This window comes from Protopterus annectens, chromosome 8.part0 (assembly GCF_019279795.1).
Source record: "Protopterus annectens isolate FY-2018-M chromosome 8.part0, PAN1.0, whole genome shotgun sequence".
In the NCBI taxonomy this organism is placed as follows: domain Eukaryota; kingdom Metazoa; phylum Chordata; order Ceratodontiformes; family Protopteridae; genus Protopterus; species Protopterus annectens.
The window spans coordinates 1,899,113,541-1,899,139,384 of record NC_056741.1 but is presented as its reverse complement, the minus strand read 5'-3'; the positions used below and the strand labels follow the sequence as shown (position 1 = coordinate 1,899,139,384).

Sequence of the window (25,844 nt, the reverse complement as noted above, 5' to 3'; positions counted from 1 at the left end):
GGGCTCACTTGGGAGGGCAGTGCATTCAGGGCAAATGGAACCCAAGTCAAATGTACCTGCATATCAATCAAAAAGAAATGTTAGCTGTACAGAATGCTCTGACAGCCTTTAAGGACCACATTCTTCCAGGGCAATTATTGGTTAAGACGGACAACACCACTGTTATGTGGTACATAAACAAGCAGGGGGAAACCACTCATACCCTCTCTGCAGACTAGCCATGGCTCTGTGGAACACAGCCTTGAGCTACCAAGTGCACCTACAGGCTCAATTCCTTCCAGGAAAGCTAAATACACTGGCAGATGACCTAAGCAGAAATCTCATGGACCTGTGGGAAGTGGAACCAAAGATATTCAACATGTTGAGAAACAAATGGGGGATCCCAGAGATAGACCTGTTTGCTTCCCGCCAGAACTACCAATTGAACAAATTCTGCACAAGGGCTCCCCACAAACAAGCTTGGAAAGTGGATGCCCTGTCCTTCATCTGGAAAAAACTATCAGTTTATGCCTTTCCTCCTCTGCCTCTCCTTTCCAAGGTACTACTAAAGATCAAACAGGACAAACCAAGGACAATACTGATTGCATCAGACTGGCCACGCCAACACTGGTTGCACCATGGCACCTGCCTCAGACCCCTGCCCTGCTGTCCCAGCAGGAGGGTCATATTCTGCACCCACCGCTACAAACCCAGAACCTGGCAGCCTGGCTAATTACCTGATCTCTCCGTTACCATCCCTCAGTGAGCAAGTGATGGATGTTATTCTGGAGGCAAGGAGGCCTAGTACTAGAAAATCCTATGCTGAAAAATGGAAAAGATTCTGTTCCTGAAACTCAGGGGATGGGCACAACAGCACCCAGTTTACCTCAGAGTCTTCAATACTTAACTGAGATACTCCACAAGGGCCTTTCCTTTTTCTCATTACAATACAGAACCACTCCTCTTCTCTCATCCACTGCTGAAGCAATTCCTCAGAGGGGCCAAAAACTTAAGACCACCCAGGAGAGCCCCTACTCCAACCTGGGACCTTAACTTTGTATTGGAAAAGCTCACTCTACCTCCCTTTGAGCCAGCTGCAAATGCAGATGTGAAATTCCTTTCTTGGAAAACAGCCATCACTTCAGCAAGAAGGGTGTCTGAATTACAGGCCCTCATGGCAGTGGAGCCTTTCATCATCTTTCATGTGGACAGGGTGTCCCTCAGGACCAAGGTCTCCTTTATGCCCAAGGTGGTGTCCGGTGTGGCCCTTAATCAATCCATTCATTTGTCAACCTTCTTTTCTAATCCACAGAACAAAGGGGAATGAATACTGAACTTTTTGGATGTGCACAGACAACTTAGATTTTACTTGGGCAGGACTTAACCTCTCAGGAAATCTGAACAGCTGCTGATTGCATTTGCTGCAGGGACAGAGGGTAAGGCCATTTCAAAGCAAACCATTTCTAAGTGGATAGGCCATTGCAATCATTTCTGTTACAAGCACTGCGGAAAACCTACCCCACAGGGGATAAGGCCACATTCAACCAGGGCTGCATCTACCTCTACAGCCTTTCTCAGAGGTGTCCTTACCAGGGACATCCTAGAAGCTGCTACCTGGAGTTCTTTACATACCTTCACCAAGCATTACCACTTGCCAAGTTTTTCTAAATCCAGAGCTGGCTTTGCCACTGCAGTCTTGCAGGGCCTTATAGCTGGTCCTAATGCAATATAATTACCTCCTCCCATCCTTAGCTTTGGGAATTTACCCAAATATAATGACTGCAACATTGAAACACGAAGAACATAGTACAGTTGTGTACACTTAAAATAAATGTAGATGTTCGAGTGTGTTCACTGTTGCAGTCCTGGTTACCCTCCCTCCAGCCCCCTGACTTCTATTGACTATTCTTCTATTCTTGTTTACTATTCTTAAAGCTTTTTGGTGTATTTGTGTTTTTGTTGGAGGTGTAACCTTGTATATAATTGCTTCCCATTGTGGGGGCACCAGACAGCTGGGGCAAGAAAAACTGATGTAATGGCGTCTGTAGCATGCTTTATACCCCTGACTACCTGACGTCATGGAAGATGAGATAGCATCTGACGCAGGACCTAAGACTTTGATAATCAGGCCGACTGAGGGCTTCTGCAAGCAGATAACCCAAATGTGATGACTGCAACAGTGACTACACTCTTAACATCTATTTTTATGGTAAGTGTACACAATTGTACTTTTTCATTCCTGTACATCATCAAGTCTGACATGGTGTGTCTGCCTTATCTATGTATTTATGCAAGTAATTGGACTGGTACTAGCACCTTTTCAGCCATTTATCAGGTCAAGGGCATATGTACAGAAATGGTAGTTATAAATAGCTAAAGTTGCAAATAACACATTCATATTTGTACATTAGTTAGAGAGGAAATTTAAACAATGTGCACTTTTAATTGTTATGCATATCACGAACGCCAGCTTAATTACCTCAGTTGTCCACAAAAGTGGTCAGATATAGATCTTCTAAGCAATCTTAAACAAACACAGAGTACCCACTGATTGTGCTTGTATGAAAAAGGAATACAGAAGCTTTTATTGTAGCAGTCGCACAGGCTGACAAGGATTCTGCAGCTCATCCAAGAAGAGGTATCACTTATATGACTCTGGAGCAGCACTTTAAACACATCATCTTCTTTCAGCTGTTCCCGTTAGGGGTCGCCACAGAGGATCACCTGTTTCCATTTCTTCCTGTCCTCTGCATCTTGCTCTGTCACACCAACCACCTGCATGTCCTCTCTCACCACATCCATTAACCTTATCTTAGGCCTTCCTCTTTTCCTGTTACCTGGTAGCTTCATCCTTAGCATCTTTTTCCCAATATACTCAGCATCCCTCCTCAGCACATGTTCAAACCAACTTAATCTTGCCTCTCTGGCTTTGTCTCCAAACCTTCCAACCTGGGCTGACCCTCTAATATACTTATTCCTAATCCTGTCCACCCTCGTCACACCCAGTGCAAATCTTAACATCTTTAACTCTGCCACATTCAGCTCAAACTCCTGCCTTTTTGTCAATGCTACTGTCTCCAACCCATATAACATAGCTGGTCTCACTACCCTCTTGTAGACCTTCCCTTTCACTCTTACAGGTACTCGTCTGTCACAAATCACTCCTGACACTCTTCTCCACCCACTCCATCCTGCCTGTACTCCCTTCTTCATCTCTCTTCCACACTCACCGTTACTCTGAACTATTGACCCCAAGTATTTAAACTTGTCCACCTTCTCCACCTCTACTCCTTGCATCCTCACTATTCTTATATCCTCCCTGTCATTCACACACATATAGTCTGTCTTAGTCCTGCTGACCTTCATTCCTCTTCTCTCTAGAGCATATCTCCATCTCTCCAGGGTCTCCTCCACCTGTTCCCTACTCTCAGTACAGATCACAATGTCATCTGCAAACATCATAGTCCATGGGGACTCCTGTCTGATCTCATCTGTCAACCTGTCCATCACCATTGCAAATAAGAAAGGGCTCAGAGATGATCCTTGATATAACCCCACCTCCACCTTAAACGCATCCGTCACTCCCACCGCTGTCACACTACCCTCGTACATATCCTGTACCACTCTTACATACTTCTCTGACACTCCTGACTTCCTCATACAATACTACAACTCCTCTCTAGGCACCCTGTCGTATACTTTCTCTACGTCTACAAAAACACAATGTAACTCCTTCTGACATTCTCTTTACTTCTCCATCAACACTCTCGGAGCAAACATTGCATCTGTAGTGCTCTTTCTCAGCATGAAATCATACTGCTGTTCACTATTCATCACGTCCCTTCTTAACCTAGCTTCCACTACTCTTTCCCATAACTTCATGCTGTGACTGATCAATTTAATCCCTCTGTAGTTACTACAGCTGTGCACATCACCCTTATTCTTATCGGTACCAAAACACTTATTCTCCATTCCTCAGGCATCCTCTCACTTTCTAAGATTTCATTAAACAATCTGGTTAAAAACTCTACTGCCATTTCACCTAAACACTTCCATGCTTCCACAGGTATGTCATCTGGGCCAACAGGCTTTCCATTCTTCATAGCTATCCTTACTTCCTCCTTGCTAATCCATTGCACTTCATGATTCACTATCCCTACGTCATCCAACCTTCTCTCCCTCTCATTCTCTTCATTCATCAACCCCTCAAAGTACTCTTTCCATCTCTTCAACACACTCTCCTCGCTTGTGAGTATGTTTCCCTCATTATCCTTTATCACCTTTACCTGCTGCACATCTTTACTAGCTCGGTCCCTCTGTCTAGCCAATCAGTACAGGTCCTTTTCTCCCTCCTTAGTGTACAACCTTTCAAACAACTATTCATATGCCTTATCCTTAGCCTTCGCCACTTCTCTCTTTGCCATGCACCTCATCTCCTTATACTCCTGTCTACTTTCTTCATCTCTCTGACAAAACCACTTCTTCTTTGCCACCCTCTTTGCCTGTATACTCTTCTGTACTTCCTCATTCCACCGCCATGTCTCCTTGTCGCCCTTCCTCTGTCCCGATGTGATACCAAGCACATTTCTAGCCATCTCCATTACTAGCTCTGCTGTAGTTACCCAGCTATTTGGTAACTCTTCACTGCCACCCAGTGCCTGTCTTAACTCATCCCTGAAATCCACCTCCCAATTACCCTTTTTCAATTTCCACCATTTGATCCTTGGTGCTGCCCTCACACTCCTCCTTCTGTTCTTCTTCTTGATCACCAATGTCATACTACAAACCACTATCCTATGCTGCCTAACTACACTTTCTCCGGTCACCACTTTACAGTTTCCAATCTCCTTCAAACTGGCCCTTCTACATAAGATATAATCCACCTGTGTGCATCTTCCTCCACTCTTGTATGTCACCCTATGCTCCTCCCTCTTGTTAAAATACATATTCACCACAGCCATGTCCATCCTTTTCTCAAAATCCACTACCATCTGACCTTCTGCATTCCTTTGTTTAACACCATAACTACCCATCACTTCCTCATCCCCTCTGTTCCCTTCACCAGCATGTCCATTGAAATCTGCTCCAATCACCACTCTCTCACCCTTGGGTACAGTCAACACCCCTTCATCCAATTCACTCCAAAAATTTTTCTTTCTCATCCATTGCACACCCATCTTGTGGATCATATGCACTAACAACATTCATCATTACACCATCAATTTCCAGCTTCATAAACATCACTCTATCCGACACTCTTTTCACCTCCAAAACACTCTTCGCATACTGTTCCTTCAGAATAACTCCTATGCCATTTCTCCTCCCATCCACACCATGTTAAAACAATTTCAACCCACCTCTGATACACCTAGCCTTACTCCCCTTCCATCTGGTCTCTTGCACACACAATATACCAACCTTCCTTTTGTCCATCATATCAGCTATCTCACTTCCCTATACCAGTCATACTGCCAACATTCAAAGTTTCGCCCCTCACTACCACAGTCCTAGCCTTTCTCCTCTCTTCCTGCCTTCGGCCATGCCTTCTGCCTCTTTTCCTCTTTTCCTCCTTCAGTCAACAGTAGCCCAATTTCCGCCAGTACCCTGTTGGCTAACAGTACTGGTGGTGGTCGTAGTTAACCCGGGCCTCGACCGATCCGGTATGGAAATATTTATTGGTGACTGCATGAAATGATTGGTAAAGTTTTATGCTGGATGCCCTTCCTGACGCAACCCTCCCCATTTATCCGGGCTTGGGACCAGCACAAAGAAATGCACTGGCTTGTGCATCCCCAGTGGCTGGGTTAGCACTTTAAACACATAATATTTGGAATTACTATTATTTTTTTTATATTTTCTTTTTTAGTTACAACTTGGGTTGACACACAGTCATAGAAACTAAAACAATCCATACTAAGTTTCCGTTGCTGTTGCCATGCAGTGTACATATGTTTATGAACTTTAACTCCAGCAGTACATAGTCTGATGTTCTTCGTGTTTCACTGTTGCAGTCATCACCTGTGGGGTTATCCCTGCTGTGGTAGCCCTCGGCCAGCTTGAATATCAGAGTCAATGTTTTCTGCATCGGCTGTTTGTTGCTTGTTGACTGCTGTCAGATCGTTAGTGCTATAAAACAAGGCAGCCGACACCATTACATCAGTCTTTCTTGTCATGGAGCCCATAGCAGAAGTAGTTCGCAAGTGTGCTGGTTGGTCGCTACCAGAGCTCGAATTACAGCTGAAAACATCTAATGTACCCCATTGGGGATTCTTTTTTTCTTGCGCTAACTGATGTTCGAAAAAGTTAACGATTGTCTCGCCTCTGGAAAGCAGATCCCACACCGAGACTTCCATTCATACTGCATCACTTGTTTAGGCCCAGACCACGACGTCCCCCGTTGCCAGTTCTGTGCCCTCTTTAAAGTGAGAACCATTTGTCATAGAGCTGTTATTGTAGACAGGTATTTTTTGTCTTCTGCCTTTGCATTCTGAAATGGCGTCCATCAGCCAGCAACCTGTAGACATTCCGAAAAAACATTAAGATAAAGATAGAGACAGACTACACAAGGCTAAGCCTTCAGATGACTCTACCGCTAAACAGGTTGTCAGTTCTCCGGAATTCAGTGAGGTGCTTTCACAGCCCCTGATGCCCAATATGATCTCTACGCAGGCCTCTACTGAGACCTTTCAGAGTCTGGTATGCCACAGAAATCTTCATCTTCTCAGCCTTTGCTTGTCTCTTCCTTGTTTAGGTTCGGAGCTGCGATGCAGACACAGTTTTCCAAGGAGGTCTTTCGCACTACCTATTCTAGACAAAAAAATTACGTCTTCTCATCCGACTACTGTTTCTCTCAGACCTATGGATTCTCTGAGGCCTAGAAGCCAGGCCACTCCTAGAAAATCTGCCTCTAGCTACCATCTTACTCCTGCTCCACCACCCCAAGCCCAAATGCTTAAGATGGTGGAGGAGCTTATCTCCCTTATCAGGGGTAGTCAGGCCACAACTTCTAAAAGGAAAAGACACCCTTTTCCTGAAATAATGACAGAGCAGGATTCTGAGGAATCTGATTATTCAGATTTTGAAGAGGAAGAACAACCTTGGACTGCTTATGAGGATTCAGATACAGAGGAATCCATTCCTTCTTTCTCCCCAACAGAAGACCTTTCCTTTGGAGAAACCCTTGACACCCTCAGGGAACATTTCCACTGGGAATCTCAGGACTTCCCTCAGTCTAAGAAAAGGCTAAGAGTTTCTAGACCTGCCCCAGCACAGACCTCTGGCCATCCCCCCATCTTAGAAGTGATGGACGATGTTTTCCATGAATTCATCTTAGCCCCTGATGCCCTCCCACCTGCAGCCAATAAATCTGACAGGTATTAGAGAGTACCGGATTCTCACAAATACCTGTACAGAAATCCTGCTGTCGACCTGGAGGTCTGTTACACAAGGACCTAAAGGAGCTAAGGCTAGGTCTGCAAAGAATCCTACTCCTTTTGACAAGGATGCCAGAGCTCTGAACAGATGCAAAAAAATATATACCTCAGCAACCTTAGCTATCAGAGCACTCAACTGTGTCAGTTCCATATTTTAAAATATTAACAACACACTTTGGGAACTATTAAAGCAAAATAATTCTGCCTTTCCTGACTGTGCCATTTCGAAAGAGTTAGCAGATTTACTGCACTCTACTTGTGAAGTAGCCAAACACTCATTGCACTGTGGAAATGACACCCTAGAAGCCTTGAGCAGGGCAACAGTGTGAGGCTTTGTCATTAGGAGACATGCATGGTTGAAAGAACAACCTCTCCCTGATCATGTCAAGTCTAAAGTAATTGATGCACCCTTGGATAAGGACCACTTGTTTGGAGTAAAAGCAGAAGAGGTGCTTAAAAAGATGGAAGACAAAGCAAAATTTATGCAAACAGTAAAAGATTTATTTCAGTTCCAACCTCCTAGGTTCAGCAGGAATTTTCCCTCTAAGCACTAGTCCTTTCCTGCACCTAGCAGATGGGGGCAAGGTAAGCCCCGCAGGGACAGCAGAGAACCAAACAGTGGACCACTTCTGCTCCAAAGACAGAGAGTTCTAAGCCATCCTTCTAGGGCAAAACTCTCAATGATTCCCCCCCGCCCTCCTTTCACTCACCAAAATCTAGGAGGAAGGCTCTCCCTCTGCAAAGAATTGGCTTTCTGTAACAAAGGACCAATGGGTCTTAAAGATTATTTTTCAGGGATACAAATTCTCTTTCAACGAACTCCCAATTCCAAGAGGGCACCCAGACATACTTCCAAATCAGTGGGCAGAGGCATTGAAACAAGTCCAAACTCTCATATCCCAGGGGGCAGTAGAACCTGTTCCCACAGATCAGTCAGGCAAAGGCTTTTATTCCAGACTATTCCTTGTTCCCAGAAAAGAGGGCACTTGGCGCTCCATCCTGGATCTATCCTTTTTGAACACCTCCCTGGTGGTCCCCAAATTCAAAATGCTGACTTTGCAGCAGTTGCTGCCTATGCTGACCAAAAATACTTGGTTAGTGACCCTAGACCTAAAAGATGCCTGCCTCCACATCCCCATAATGGAATCCTGCGGGAAATTCCTGCACTTCAGAGCAGGCTCACAACACTTTCAGTTCTCTGCCCCACCCTTTGAATTATCTATTGCTCCTAGGGTATTCACCAAATGCTTAGCCGCGCCCATAGCATTTTGCAGAGAAACAAATATACAGATTTACCGTTATCTGGACGACTGCCTCATTCAGGTAGAGTGCAAAGAAAAGCTGCTCCAGGACCTCCTCTTTGTCAAAACCCTCCTAACTTCCGTAGGGTTCACCATCAACAAGAAGAAATCAAAGCAAACACCCTCCAGGAGGATAATTTTCTTGGGAGCACTGCTGGACACAGCATCCCAAATGGCCTCTCTACTTTACCCAGCTGGCTTCCAGAAGTCACCTCACGGCGAGGAAGTTCCTGCAATCCTGTGGGTACATGGCATCCTGCATCCTTCTAATTCCTCTGGCCAGGCTTCACATGAGAAAACTTCAGTGGTATCTAACGAACCTTTGGTGCCAGCACTCTCAGCCTCTAGAGACCTATCTCCCTCTGATCCCCTGTATAAGGGCCTAGTTTCTCTGGTGGGCAGTGGCCTGTGCCAAGAACAAGGGTCTTCTCTTCATCCTCCATCCTACCCAGGCAGGCCATCATCACCGACGCCTCAGACATTGCTTGGGGCACTCACCTAGCAGGCAGGTGCACCCAAGGTCTTTGGGATGCCCAGCACCTTCTTTTACACATCAACCAGAAGGAAATAATGGCACTACAAAAGGCTCTGACATCCTTCAAACCCCATCTCAGACCAGGCGTTCTCTTTATCAAAACAGACAACACCACAGTAATGTGGTACATCAACAGACAGGGAGGGACCCAATCTTATCCTTTGTGCAGGCTAGCCATGAACCTCTGGCTGACAGCCTCCTCCATAGGGAGTACACCTAATAGCCCAGTACCTACCAGGGATCAACAACACCCTGGCAGACCACTTAAGCAGAAACTTTCTGGGCCCCTACAAATATGAATGGCAGCTCCACAGAAAAAAACTTTTTGCAAGTCACTCAGGAGTGGGGAATTCCAGAGGTGGGTCTCTTTGCTTCGCACCTCAACCACCAGCTAAAACAATTCTGTACCAGGGAGAATCACTACCTAGCATGGAAGGTGGATGCCTTGACCTTCCCTTGGAACTCCTTTGTGTACGTTTTCCCTCCTCTGCCTCTTAGTCCCAAGGTACTAATCCAGATAAGGGATATACCAAAGGCCATCCTCATTGCTCCAGATTGGCCCAGGCAGCACTGGTACCCCTTACTGCGCAGCCTGACATCACAGCCTTCCAGGTAGTTTCCCCTGGCCTCAGACCTCTTGACTTAGGTGGGGGGGAATGCTACACCCAGACTTGCAGGCTCTGACTGTCTGCATGGCTAATAATGTAAAAGCAAACAAGTCCCAGACATTATCACAGAGGCCAGAAGGCCCAGCACCAGAAAATCTTATGCAGGGAAATGGAAAAGATTCTATTCCTGGAGCCAGTCCGGAGGGCGCAGTTCCTCACAACATTCCATTCCTCTTATCCTGGACTGTCTAGTGAAGTTACTCAATAGTGGCCTCTCCTTCTCTTCTATTAAAATCCTCACCTCAGCCATTTCAGCTCATTTTGATACAGACCAGCCCTTATTCTCACATCCTTTGATTAAACAATTCCTCAGAGGAGCTTCTAATATCAGACCTCCCAGAAGGCCTCCCACACCAGCCTGGCACCTGAATTATGTTCTGGAAAAACTAACCTTACCACCCTTCGAACCTGCTGCTTCAGCAGAATTGAAATACATTTCCTGGAAGACTGCTTACCTGCTAGCTATCACTTTGGCCAGAAGGGTTTCAGAACTTCAGGCACTGATGGCCATTGAGCCCTTCATCATTTTCCATGCAGAAAGGGTCTCCCTGAGGACTGACCCCTCCTTTATGCCCAAGGTGGTATCTAATGTGACTCTCAACCAGGCCATACATCTACCCACCTTCTTCCCTAACCCTCAAAGCAAGGGGGGAAGAATTCTGCACTCACTAGATGTGCACAGACAGCTCAGATACTACCTGGACTGTACTAAACCCTTCAGGAAAACAGGCCAACTTCTTGTCAGCTTTGGTCCAGGGGCAGAGGAGAAGCCCATTTCTAAGGAAACCATTTCCAAATGGATATCACACTGTATCCATTTCTGTTACAGGTTACATGGGAAAACACCCCCTAAATCTATTCATACCCATTCCACTAGGGTAGCCTCCACTTCTGTAGCATTCTTCAGAGGAGTTCCCACCAGGGACATCTTGGAAGCTGCCATTTGGACCTCTGTCCATACCTTTACAAAAGCATTAGCACCTACCTCTTTTCTCTAAGGCTAGGGCAGGGTTTGCCTCTGCAGTTCTACAGGGTATGCTTACCCATGCCTAGGTCTCTAACTAATCCTTCCACCCCTTTTCTCAGCTTTGGGAATCCTCCCACAGGTGATGACTGCAACAATGAAACACAAACAACATAGTACAGTTGTGTACACTTACCATAAATGTAGATGTTCGAGTGTATTCATTGTTGCAGTCTTGGTTTCACCCTCTTCTTCCCTCTTTTCCTTAGAGAGACATAAGCTTCTTATGGTGGCTTTTAGCCACCAGGACCACTTTACCATATTTCCTTGGGCTTCTGACTGGTTAGGGCACGAAAAACTGATGTAATGGTGTCAGCTGCCTTGCTTTATAGCACTGACAACCTGACGTCAGTCAACAAGCAACAGCAGCCGATGCAGAAAAGTATTGACTTTGGTATTTCGGCCGGTCGAGGGCTACCATAGCAGAGATAACCCCACAGGTGATGACTGCAACAGTGAATGCACTCAAACATCTACATTTATGATAAGTGTACACAACTGTACTTTACCTTCCTTTTAGCTCTTACTGCTCTTGATGAACATTATTTTGAAGTGTATTTTTCCTACAGATTACTTTTATTTCTGTGTAATTTATTCCTCCCCTTTTCTACAGATCATATCTCCAGTTCTTTAATCTCTTTTTACAAAATCCATAATTTCCTTTATGTTGGGATAAGTATTTGATTTCTGTTTTTTATTAATTGATTTTTAGGCAGCCAGTAATGTTAAATTTAGTAAGGCTTATTTGTGTCTAGACAATTCATATCCTGTATTCCAGCTCAAAAAATGGTTTACTTAATTTCAACTATTTCTTCCCACAACATTTTTGTCAGTGTATTGTGTAGGTTGTTTTTCAAGTCGGCTAACTCATCACATTCCCAAAAAACATGTTCCCATTTTCCTCTCTCTTCCCCATAATACCTCCAGCATTTGTTTGTCTACCTGAGGAAACGTCCTCTAATGTACATGGATTATAAAAACACTTACACAAACACTTCCATTCAAAAATCTTAAACCTTCTGGACTTTGTTGCATACTTGGGAGCATTACAAATTTCTCTGATTCTTTTTGCAATCATGCAATATTTTATACGCCCTTCTTATTATCCTTTTTTAGCAGCAGCTTCTGTTCCATACTTAACTAAAATTTTACCAGACCGCTCCCTTATCCCTTTCTCTTTACCTGTATAGTCCCTCATAAGAAAGGCAGTCTCTAACTTGCAGTCCAAACTTATGCTTAGCCTTATCCCACTCTGTTGCCTTTCCCTCCTGCGTTATTTGCTTCTAAACCCTTGGTTTCTTTACTAATTTCCGTAAGTAAATTCTAAATCCTCTTGCCTGTTTTCTGTACCCCTACATAACATACCTGTTAGTAAAATCTCCTTTCTTCATTTCTGCATTGCCATAATTCTTAGAATGTTTTGTGCTACTTTATGAATATAATATTCCATATGGTTGTAGTAACTTTCTTTAAGGACTTGCGTCTAAAATTATAATCTTTATTTTCTTGACCTCCCTCCCTCCAATTTTATCTTCATCCTTTTTCATTTTGATTTATAGCTTTCTGTTTACATTAGGTAAGTGAACGCTAGCTGCTTTGCTGTAAAATACCACTTCACATCGGGTATACCTAAATCACCTTTGTTTAGTGGGGATAATCAGCTTATCCCACATAACTTTTGCCCTCTTCCTTTCTCAAATAAATTCCTTCATCTTTTTATTATGATTCGCAACTTCTCCTCTTACTGATTAAAAGTATGCCTGACTTGTATACAAGACTAAGGGATCTAAAACCATTTTCACTGCTTCTATTTTACTATCCATATCTATAATTATAGCCTTCCAGTTTCATAGTTTTTACCTTATCTTTTCTTTAATTTCTTCCAGCATATTCTTAGCTGCCATAATTGAATCCTTTTTAATCCATACAGTTATATACTTGTTTTATCATGCCCTCATAAATATGGGTATTGCTGTCCAATTCATGTGCGGATACAGTTTACCACTAAAGCCTTTGTTTTATCTCCATATATTTTGTATCCCAAAAAAACATGAAACAGTCTCAAAATGTTCCACAATGTTCCACAATTCTGTAATGTCCTTTGCTGTATTTATTGAATACAAAATAATATCTGCAAATAAAACATCAACCTCACCAATGTAAGAATTACTGTCTGTACAACTGCTTAAACAGATCGCTCAGGCTATCCATCCACACTAAGTAGTCACAGATGGCTCATAGTGTTCCAGTGAACAGCTGCCATGCATCAAGTTTATTAGACAAGTATGGGACATAAGCAGATTGTCAAGCCATCTTTCTTATTGCTTGCACACCAAGGGACAGTTTAGATTAGCTGTATAAAAATAAAACTTTAGCTGTTTGTATTTTCTGATGATTTTTTTTAATTTAGAATTGACTTTAGAAAATGTTAAGATGCTGATTTTACATTTTTTTTGTTCTTGCACAAGTGGTAGCATGAATGACTTGGTTTCTGTAAACTCATTTCTTCATAATTGGTAGCTGACAGTGAAGGCATACTGTACACAGCATAAAACTGGCATGGGTGCAGTGGTGTTAATGATAGGTAGGAGAACTTAATTTCCATTATTGTCTGACCTATTGCTTGTAACCCCACCCCTCAGCTGCTTTAGGCAACTTCCGCAGAGTATCAGGTAGGCAAATGTCCTCTTGGGGCCACTGTCTCTCTTAGGAGTTTGTGAACAGGCACAGCCTTTCACTCTTCCTCCTCACAAACCAGTTCTCTGCACCATGACTGTATTTGAATTTGGGTCATTGGTGGCACAGGCACTAATGGACCCAGTCAGTGCTTCTGTAGTTTAGTTAATGGGCTTCCAAGTTCATTGCTCAGATTTGTTTCTGCAAGATGTTGCTCACCTGTCCCCACCAGGGGAGCAGCCTTACACTACTCCCGCAGTCTTCCCCTAAATGTGAGAGGAGTTGTCATAGTCATTATAGTCCTAAAAGTGCTAGTCCTCCAGTGAGCAGTCCACTGATCAGTTGTAGGTTGCCAGCAGTGCCTTACAATGTACTGCCCTTGCACTAATGGGAGGCAAATATTGATGAATATTTACATAGTGCAAGTCCTTATGAGTTAAATTGGGATCTCCAGCTACATCCCAGGTCTAGCACTGAGATATAGGCTGAAACACTCGAATCAAAACCAAATGTGAAAAATGAAATGGGCTGAAACATCATGAGTTGCCTCTCATTTTAGGGCAAAATGTGCATCCCATTTTTGAGCAATGAGCATCGTTTGAACAAGATGAAATCTAAATGTGTAGTACATCTATCTGTAGTCCTTTTATGCTTGTATTACTTCTACTGAATTCTTAAATCTAGTAAATCATGTAATTTTTTCCTTTTTTTGGAACTGTCTCTTAACTTTGTATATGTAGTCTTGTCCAGTATGTTCCCTTCATACCTGATGTTTAGTAGTAGCAGAGAGTGTTAAAATTTGCGAAGTTGGCCTTTGAGCTGTCCAGGATTAACTGAGAGTGTTTGGGTATTTCATCGGTGTTTGAGTGAAGTGCTGTTTTTTTTTTTATCTAACTGGAGGAAATAGTGCTTCTGCTGAATAGTGCTATTTTTTTTTATCTAACTGGAGTAAATTGTGCTTCTGCTGAATAGTGAGACTTGTGTTTTTTTTTTTTTTTAAAGCTCCGAGCAATCTATATCTGATGCAGTTTTGTCTTACTAGTGTAGTGACTACTGCTTCATTTGGCAGCTGCAGCTAGTAATGCTTTTCTCATGATGATTCCTAGTCTTAGAGCTACTCTAGTGGTATTTCTAGCATCCATAAAGGCTATCTCGTGTGATTAAAATTAAGGGTATGACACTTTTAAAGCAGAGAGTTCAAATACCGTTGGCTTTGACGGCCTATGTGTCCCCTGTCTATTGAAAGGGGCAACATTTAATGTAATGTAGAGGCTACATTCAGTATGTTTGTGGTTCCCTCAAAGACCAAGTCTGTTCTGCAGTATTCTTTATATCATTCTGGATGGACAGTTAAGCTTTCCAGTACCTAACTTGGGCATCCTGAGGCAATGTAGCAACTGCCTCTTGTACACAGACAACCCTCTCCTCTTACCTCCCAACACTCAGACTTGTGAGAAATGCACTTATATATCCAAATTGGAAGCCATGCACTCTCCAGCCAAGACAAGAATAGCAGGTCAAGAGGAGAAGGTCAACATTTGCACCACCCCACATGGAACACGTAGCCCTCAAGAACACACACCAGCACTGCCTTCACATAAGAACACAAACCACACACCCAGTTTCACGGAGGCTTGCAATAAAAATCTACCCAAACAGCATTGTCCTCCAAGGCAGAAATGCACTCTACCACCACAACACAACACTAATCATGAGTCACATAACTCTCCTAAACAATGTGCCACTCAACCAAAGCCCCTAAGGCAAAACAACATGCCCAGCACACTAGTCATAGGTGATGCGATAGTGAGGCACACTGATGCCCCACTTGCTAGGTTGAATAAGGGAAAATAACAGTCAGCTGCCTGTCAGGGGCCAGGATCCGCCACATAACGCATGCACTCAGATTCCCCAACAGGTACAAATATGACTGACATTGTACATGTGGGTGTGAATGACCTGAGCCGTACCTCCCTGGACTACATGAAAAGAGACATGGAGGAGCTCTTGGACTATGTAGCTCAGGCGGGTATGACCCTAGCCCTGAGCAGCATCCTACCATCACCCAGAATGATACCACAGTACAAGCAAAAATGATTGATTTCAACAACTGCCTACATTTCTGGTGTCATTCTAAGGGGATCCAGTATCTGTCTGCTTGAGATGACATGATTAACAGACCTCGATACTTTGCCAGAGATGGCCTACATCTGTCACCCTTGGGCTTCCGGATACTGGCCAAAGCTCTTGCCACCCCTATAATGCCTTTTTAGGCGGTGTTCCAAAAACCAAATTACCACCGTAACAGTTACAAACAAATGCAATCCGAGGGTCATGCTGCTCAACACTAGAAATTGAATTCTCAAAATGCACTTGCTCGAAGCACTCCTTAAAATGGAGAACATCGACATTTGTGCTGTAACAGAGACCTGGTTCAAGGCAGCAGAAAGCACCCCTGCATTACCAGGCTGTAATTCATTCCACACCTTTCGGCCCAGAACTTCGACCAAAGCTCCAAAGGCGGTGGTGTTTCCATATTAGTAAAGGATGTGCACACCTCCAGACTTGGTAGCCCAACATAACGCATCAGAAATACTTCAGGTGCAGCTAACAATGGGTAAGACAGTGATTCAGGTCGTAGCCTGTTATAGGTCCCCAAACACTCCACATTCCTGAGCACCCTGGAGAATATTAGGGTCCAACCTAACACTCTCGTACTGGGCGACTTCAGCTACTCCTCCATTAAATGGGAAAACTGCTCAACTACCAATACACTTTCCCAATGTTTCCTGGAATTCATTAATTCCAATGCACTGGGCCAGCTCGTTCTTACCCCCACTAGAGGTAGCAACATCCTTGACCTGATCATTACTAACATGGGCGACCTTTGCTCTACACCAGTAGTCAACTCCCCCCCCCCCCCCCCCACACACACACACACAAAGATAACCACCATGAAAAACTTCTCTAAAGTTACTTTGGGCTCCTAAAAACAGAGGTGTTTAACTTCACGGCACCCATGCAAATGGAGAATAGTTGCATGACCGCCGAATCATACACCAACACATTGTACGAACACGTACACAAATGCATGGATCTCGCCATACCCAGTAGAACCAAGACGCTGTCCTCCAAAATAAGGAAGCAAATCTGGTGGTCTCCTGCCATAAAAAAACTCTATAACAGAAGGAGGACACTGATAGGTTCATAGGTAGGTACTAGGCTATCTGCCCAAAGGCATTTATAAGCCTAGCCAGAATGTGTTTGCTTTCGCCGCCTCCTTAGATTAGTTCCCTGTGCCTCTATCCAGTAGAGCCACTGAAGTGATCCCCGGGGTAAATTTTGTTTCCCATCCAGTCGTCAAGGTTTCTCTTGAGTGTTAGTGAGGAGTTCTGCCTAATGTATATTAGAATCTTGTTCCAAAGCATAGGAAGTCTCTGGGACCGGAATCTATCCCTCCAGCACATCCTATTTGTTGTTGTGGTGAGGTTTAGATCCCTAGAACATGTGGCTTGAGGAGATATGGTTTTCTTTAGGTGGAGCATATCCATCAGTTCTGGGTTGGACATAGCCTTGTATGTCAGGAAGAGATCACCTCTGAGTAGGCGGTATGCAACAGAGTACAGCGGGAGTTTCTTCAATCGAGCTGCATAGGGCATCTGCTTGAGGCCAGTGATCCACTTGGTGAGGTACTTCTGTGGTCTTTCCAGCTGTTGCAGGTGTCTTGTAAGGTACATCCCAAATGGGGTGTTGTACTCTATGATGGGTCTGATGAGTGATGAGTAGAGGGGCACAATGACCTCTTTTGATCTGGATGCAAACCCTTTTGTGATTAGGTGGGCCACATAGAAGGATTTTCTAACCACTTTGGCAATGTGATTATCAAAAGAGAGATTACTATCTACTTGGGTCCCCAGATTCCTTATTACTTCTTCCGTATTTAGGGGGCTGCCACCTGTGTGGTAGTTTGTGGGTACTTCATTTTTTCCAAAGGGGATGACTATGCACTTTTTGGCATTTAGCTTGAGATCATGATTTTGACACCAGGTATCTGTCTCAGCAGACCCTTTTGGAGGATGTCTGTCAGCCAGAGAGTCAATTATAGCCCCTAGTTTGTAGTCATCTGCGAACTTGGTCAGCCATAGTCCTCCTGTGCTTGCCTGTACCTCTGACAAGTATATGCCGATCAGGAGGGGTTCTAGGACTGAGCCCTGGGGAACACCACTTGTAACCAGTTTAGAGTCGGACTTAGCTCCCACAACTCTTCACCATGTGGGTTCTGTCCATGAGCCAGTTGGCAACCCATCTTGTGTCATAGTGGTTTATGTTCCAGCTGGTGAGCTTGTCTATAATACCAGAATGGGAATGGTGTCAAAGGCCTTTGCGAGTTCTAGGTAGGCTGTGTGTACCACCTTTCCCTCATCTATAGCCTTGGTAACTGTTTCAAAGAAGTCCACCAGGTTTAGGAGGCATGATCTGCCCTTAACAAAGCCAAACTGGGTAGGGTCCAGTGTTTGGAGGTTTCCAGTGTTTCTGTTAATGAGTTCCATGATGATGCACTCCATAGCCTTGCAGACCAAACTAGTCAGGCTTATAGGGCAATAGTTCCCGGGGTCTGTTGTGGCTCCACCTTTGTGGAGCGGAATAACCGGTGCTGTGTGCCACTCTATGGGTACGTAGCCTGTGGAGAGGCTGAGTTTGAACAGTGTGTTTAGGTGAGGGGCTAGTTCATCTTTGAGCTCATGTAGGATGCAGCCTAGGACACCATCTGGTCCCATTGATGCTTTGTTTTTGGCTTTGGAGAGGGCTGTTTTAACCGGACTGTCTGTGATTTCAAGGGCTCTACATTCTTCTGGTTTGGTTATAGGCCCTTTTGGGGGTGAGAGGGGGGTGAAGTTTGCACTGACCCTGCCTGCCAGGATGTTGGCGATATTGGTCGGTTCAGTATATTTTGTGCCATTCTGCACTAACTCCGAGTAGATCTGAGCCTTGCCACTTAAATTCTTGACATAGCTAAAGAATGCCTTGTGGTTATCTTTGGAGTCCTTGGCAATTTTTCTTTCGAACCTAGCCTTGGATGATTTTATGAGGGATCATAGTTTCTTGCCTCTACTGATCAGGGTTGTCTTCCCTTCTTGGGATTGTGCTCTTTTCTGTAGTAGTTTTCCCCTTCTGTTGTATAGCTTGTTTATGGCAGGGGTCCACCAGACTGGTTTCATTTTCTTGGAGGAATGAGTCTTGGTTTTGCTTGGGATAGCACAATCCATGCATTCTTTTAGGTGCCCATAGAATGCATTAGTAAAGGAGTTTTCAGCTTGGACAGTGTTATCCTTTAGCATGGGGGCTTTGAAACTTTCCACCTTGGTCTTAAGTAATGAGAAGTTTGCTTTTAAAAAGTTTTTCACGGTGGTTTCCTTGACCGGGGGTGGGGGCGAAATGTGGATATCCAGAATAATTTGTTTATGGTCAGATCTAACCAGCGAGGGGTTGGCCTCCGGTGTGGAACACTGGTCACTCATGTTGGTGATGACCAGGTCCAATATGTTGTCATCTCTAGTGGGAGTGTTGACCAGTTGATCCAGGGTGTTTGAGTTTATAAATTCTAGGAAATGTTGGGTAAGGGAGTTAGTACTTGAATAGTTCTCCCAGTTAATGTTTGGGTAATTACAATCACCCAGTATTAGGTTTTCCAGTGTTTCCAGAAACGTGGAATGGGAGTCCTGGGACATGGTGGGTGATCTGTAGCAAGCTGCAATTTGAATTGCAGTTTTGCCTATTATTAGTTGCATGTGGATGATCTCTGAAGCATCGTGTTGTGCCACTAACCTGGAGGTGTGGGTATCCTTGATGAATATGGATACACCCCCACCTTTTGTATTTCGGTCAGGGTTCTATGGCCAAAATGTATGGTATGAGTTGAAGCCTGGTAGTGCTGGGGTACTGTCAGGAGCCTTAAACCAGGTTTCTGTTGCTGCACATATATAGATTTTCTCCATACTGATTAGTGCCTCAAGTGCATCATTTTGAGGTTTCGACTTCTAGCACTGAGTAGCATTACCCTCAGTTTTTTGTTACTTGTGCTATTTACGGCAGTGGGTTTGTCTTTTGTGCCTTGCCTAAAAAAGGCACTATGGGTCTGACAAGAGCCTTGGCCAGTATTCCAAAGCCTAAGGGTGACCGGTGCAAGCCATCTCTAGCGAAGCTGTGTGGCTTGTCGAGCATGTCATCCCAGGCAGACAGACACTGGGAACCCTTTGAATGACACCAGAAACTTAGCCAATTGTTGAAATTGATATTTTTTTCTTTAAACCATGGTATTATTCTTGGTGAGGGCAGGATGCTGGTCAGGGTCATACCAGTCTGGGCTACGTGATCAGAGAGTTCTTCCAGGTCTCTTTTCATGTAGTCCAGAGAGGTATGGCTCAGGTCATTCACACCAACATGGACAATGACAGAGTCGTATTTGTACTTGTTCTGAAGTGACCTGAGTGCTTGTGTTATGTGGTGGATCTTGGCACCCAACAGGCAGCTAACAGTAACCTTCTCCTTGATCAGCCTAGTGAGTGGGACGTCAGTGTGCCTGACTATAGCGTCACCTATTACTAGTGTGTTGGGTATGTTATTTTGTCTTAAGGGCTGTGATTGGGTGGCACACTGGTTTTGTGAAGTGTGTTTCATGGTTTGCGTTGGGGGGGGTGGAGGTTTCTTGGATGTCTGCTTTGGAGGTCTCTGTTGCTTTTTCCAGATTTTTATTTAGAGCCTCCGAGTATGTTTTCGTGTATTCATGTGTGTTTTTTGCTGGTGCTGGTTTAATGCATCTGTGTGAGACTGATGGTGTGATGCAAATGTTTCCCTTCTCCTCTTGACTGTCTGATCCAGTCTTGGGTTGAGAGAGCTTAGCCTCAAGTTTGGCTGTATTATTGCATCTCTCGCATGTATTAGTGTTTGGTAGCAGGAGGAGAGGGTTATCTGTGTACATGAGGCAGTTGTAACATTGGCTCAAAATGCCCAGATTCATCAGTTGGACTGGAGAGACACCGGAAACTGTCCTTTGGACATGCCTGGATAGGTACAGTGAACTGTTTTACTGATTGGCTGGTAAGGTCGAATAGAGAGCCTTTTCCTTCTGTACAGTATAGGGAGGTCTAGTTCTAGGGTTTATAAGTGCTTGCTATGAGTTTTGAGCAAGTGCCGGGCTGAGAAATGAATGGTTTGAGTGCTTAAGTTGAAGGCGTGTCTAGTTCCAAGGGAAAAATTGAAGAGGAGACTTTGTGGAGCCAGGAATAGTTATACCCTAGCCAACCGGTGCTTCCTGGCTCACAAAACCAGACAAATGCAGTTTTTATAGTAGGGAAATGAAAGAGAGAGAAATTAGCCCAAAATGGTCAATAAACTACTAATTTCTGGGCTGATACCACTCCTCCAGGGACAGATAGGCTGCTCAAAGCTCCCCTCTCTCACAGGTGAACAGAGAAACTTCCTTCTCTCCAAGTAAGGTATGGGCAAACACAGAGACTTGTAACACAGGCTCAGCCCTGAATTCAGCACTAACCTGAAAACTGGACTATACTATCTTTGAAAGGCGGGAAACAAGTATATTTTTTTTTGCTTTTTTTTAGAAAATAAAGCAGATACAATCAAACAAACACTTTAAATGCAGAGAAAAGGATACTTATTGTTGTATATCTCCGATCAGAGTTGTAGTCAATACCCCTAGTAATAAAGTAGGAAGAAACACAAATACAGTAAAAGTAGATGAATAAAGTGCAATTTATATATATATATATATATATATATATATATATATATATGTGAAACAATAGAAAATGAACAAACTGATTTAAACAAGTTACCCTATTAACCAGAAAAAACCTCAAAACTGAGCTCTGTTCTCGCAGTCTTCAATCAGACAAGTTCTAACTGCACACTCCTGCCACTAGGGTGCAGGGGAACCTTCTACAAGAAAAGATGGCCTGGATCAGTGCTCAAGTTATACAAACAAAGCTAGATTCAGCAGGCCTGAACCTGGTCTATGCTACAGCAACAAAGCGCAGCAATTTCAGAAAGGAACAGTTCAAATTATCAGGCACAATAAGCCTGTGACCAGAAATTCCCAGCTTAGAAGGGCAGAATACAGCCTCTCCTCCCACAAGAGTGCAGACCACAAACCTTCTTAATGTAGAATAACTGGCCTGAAGCCCAAGTGCTTAAACCACAACTAATACACTTTTAGAATAACAGACACTGAGCCTTCAATCAGCAATTCCCAGCTTAGAAGGATGTAAGCTACCTGTACTGACATAGCAGTGCAGACTACAAATCTTCTTAATGTAAAACAACTGGTATGAAGCCCAAGTGCTTAAACCAAAAGACTTAGAATCTTAGGATAACAGTTACAATATAATCGGGCTACTACCAAGCAGTAATAAATGCAGCAGAATACAATTGAGTACTTTTAGGAAGAGGCAAAAGCAAAATAAAGTAGGAGGAAACACAAATACACTAAAAACAGGTGAATAAAGTGCAATTTTTTTTTTAGTAAAGTGCAAGGAGAGAGGAAGGAAGAACATAAGTGGGTTGGCCTTCTCAAATCTTCTCTCTGTATTAAGTAGAGTAAACACTAGAGTCAGAATATGATCTCAATGTACTCGGTTAAGTGAGCAAATGAGATGGACCCAGGAGGGGTGGGCAATTCCAGAGCCACTAACACCAACAAACAGGGAGGGTGGGTGGGGAACTAACTGCAGAGGGACACACAGCACACTATTCAGTGAAACAATTAGGTAACCGGAAAAAGAAAATACAGTACTTTTAAAACTGCAAGTTTGAACTTAACAGAAGAGTAAAACACAGTACTGCAAGTTTGCACTTAACTTCAGCTTCTAATGCAGGTGATTTTAGCCAACCAAGTAATTCAGAAATTGAACATAAAATGAATTTTCAAACTCTGTGACTAGCACTTAAAATACAGAGGAAACCCTCTAGGCTAACAGTTAAATATCAGATAACAAAGAAGTGAGAAGACCACCATCCCCTCTTATAGCAGAGAGACACACAGCACACTATTCAGTGAAACAATTACGGAACAGAAAGAATAAAATACAGTGCTTTTAAAACTGCAGGTTTGCACTTAACAGAAGAATAAAACTCAGTACTGCAAGTTTGCACTTAACTTCAACTTCTAATGCAGGTTATTGTAGCCAACCAAGTCACTCAGTAATTGAGCATAAAATGATATGGAATAAGGTGAAGTTCCAAGAATGGAAAAACTCCCTTATCAGCCTCAACAAAAGTTGAGATCCCTCATCAAATCCTCTAAAGCTAGCTATGAAAACAGAATTGCAGCAGATAGTAAAGACAACCACAAGGTCTTCTATAGTTATGTAAAGAATCTCCACGGCAATGCCCAGATTTGCTCTGAGCTACAGCACAATGGTACCTCCTATACTGAGCCAACAGATATTGCCAATGTACAGGCCAACAGATTCAGTACCAACTTTACCCCCCCCAAAGGGCCAATCACAGTACCAGCAGGTTGCCAGGCACCTAGTATTACTGCTGCACAGGTTAAAACAGCACTGCCCAAGGCCAAGAATACAGCTTCTATGGGACCTGACAATGTCCCTGGCTGTGTTCTACATGAACTACAGAGTGAACTGACATCTCACCTGTGTGCCCTGTTCAGTCACAGCCTCACCTCAGGCTTTGTCCCTACTGAATGGCGCACTGCTAATAGTCATCCCTTTCCACAAAGGAGGAGCGACTACTGAACCTGGGAACTATCGCCCCATTAGCCTGACAAGTCTGATATGCAAAGTTATGGAATGCATCATCATGGAACTAATAAACAAGGATATAGGGAATCTCCAAACACTGGATCCCAAACAGTTTGGTTTTGCGAAGGGTAGATCATGCCTGCTCAACTTGGTCGACTTTTTTGAGTCAGTCATCAGAGCTGTGGTTGAAGGCAAGGTGGTTCATACAGCCTACCCTGATCTGGCCAAAGCCTTTGATATCGTTCCCCATTCAGGAATCATAGAAAAACTAACTAAGCTAGGCATCAACCCCTATATCACTAGGTAGATTGCAAACTGGCTTACAGATAAAACCAGCAGTGTGAAAGTAGCTGACTCCAAGTCAGACTGCCGACCAGTCACGAATGGAGTCCCACAGGGATTGGTCCTGGGTCCACTTATCTACTTCTCAGAATTCCAGGCCAACATGAAGGGACTCTGGCTGACAAAGTTCGCCGACGATTGCAAGTTGGGAGCCATTATTAACTCCCCAAGTGATATTGACATCTACAGAAAGGCCCCACTGAGACCGACTGTTGTCAGAACCATGGCCTTAAGCTCAAAGTAAAAAAATGTGCCGTCATCCCTTTTGGGAAAAACCCAGTTCCCATGAATTACCACATCGATGGTAGTGCACTGAACACAGAAGGCATTATAAGAGATCTGGGAACACAGGTTGACAGCAACCTCTCTTTTGACCACCACATTGCCACTGTGGTCAGAAAGTCCTATGTGGCACATCTCATTACTAAGGGTTTTGCATCCAGGAAGAAAAAGGTCATTGTCTCCCTCTACTCTTCCCTCATTAGGCCAGTCTTTGAGTACAATGCCTCTTTTAGCGTGTACCTCACTGGACACCTGCAACAACTGGAAATGCCACAAAAGTACCACACAAAGAGGATTCTAGGCCATAAACACTTGTCCTACATGGACAGACTAAAAAGAAACTCCAACTATTCTCTGTTTCATATCGCCTACTTCGAGGCGATCTCTGCTTGACTTACAAAGCCATGTCTGACCCAGCTCTGTTAGAAATGCTACATCTAAAGAAATCCCAATCCCTCCGCGCCACATTCTCCAGAGACCTCAATCTCATTACCACAATCAACAGAACGTGCTGGAGGGACAGGTTCATAACCCAGAGTCTGCCCATGCTATGGAATAGACTTACTATAGATGTCAAACAGAGCACCTCAGTGGCCAGCTTCAAGAGAAATCTTGATGAGTGGATGGGAAATAGAAAATTCACCCCGATCACTCCAGTGGCTCTACTTGACAGAGGCACTGGGAACTAAGGTCGGGTGGCATGATGCCAGGGTAATCCTATGGGCTAGGCATGTAAAGGCTCCAGGGCCATTAGCCTACACACCTATGAACCTATAATATGGCTGAGACTTTGGAAAATTACATACGTCTCATAGAATGACAGTGATTATGGATGGTTGCTAGGTTATGCAAGAAGATGGCCGTAGTTAGGGTAAGTGGATTCTGTGATCTGTTGTGATCCATTGTGGGACCAGCCAAAACCCATAGATATTTCACAAGTGGCAGTGAAGAGTCAGCAAAGTATGACCTAATGTAGGATTGTTATGAACTGATGTGGTATTGTGTAGGAGATGGGATTAAAATGCTCTTTGTATTGTAACAACATATGTTTATGTACATTGTTTGTTGACACAATTCTAGATTGATCTACTGGAGAAATACATTGAGCATCAACTACTGGAGAGAATTCCTGGATTTAATATGAATTCTTTCACCAAATCTTTGCAGTAAGTGTTCTTTTCCTTGTATTAAATATTCATGTTTTTTCACTGTGCGTTTGTTTTAACTTGCTGCATTTTGAGAAGATACCCTGAGGAGACGGGTACAGTTTAATGTACTGTGGAGTTTGCCCTGTCATGCTGAAGGTTTTCAGCTGAGGTGATTCACTATATATGTAGATATTTTTCTCTCTCATTGAGATAGCTCTTGCAACAAATTTAATTAAAAAATGTCCTCTTGGATATAATAACCAGCCTGAACCAGCTTCAGACTTTTTTTCCTACAGCCTTCCATCTGTTACTTATTACCAGCAGTGGCACTGTGTTTTAGATGTCAGTACTTAAAGGATACCACCTGCATGTGATCCTCATTTCGTTGCTGCTGCAGAATAGAAAACTCACATAATTAATTTGTTCTGAAAAATATTATTTAATAAAGTGTTTTTTTGTTTCTCTTTAATCAAAAATGGTTTTACTTTCTGTTTCACTGTCTGATGACTAATATAACTTTTTCTTTACCTTTTTTGTCCCTGCTGCCTTTCAAATAACATTCTTTTGAGAGACTGATCCCCTCTGAAGATAGTGACAGCCATTGCATTTTCTGCCAGAGACCCAGTGCTACATTCCCTGCTGTCAAGTTTAAAAAATATTTCAGAGCTGGAGAGAGGGGA

General features: G+C 43.6%; 1 protein-coding gene across 2 annotated transcripts in view; it reads left to right on the top strand.

Annotated features, from left to right (window-relative positions):
* LOC122809706 (ADP ribosylation factor like GTPase 2 binding protein) overlaps window positions 1-25,844 on the top strand; it is a 355,290-nt gene that overhangs the window by 187,292 nt on the left and 142,154 nt on the right. For both annotated transcript variants that reach the window (XM_044081399.1, XM_044081398.1), the window contains exon 5: window positions 25,097-25,182. In XM_044081399.1, the coding sequence (XP_043937334.1) occupies window positions 25,097-25,182 (86 nt within the window). The remainder of the gene's footprint in view (window positions 1-25,096; window positions 25,183-25,844) is intronic.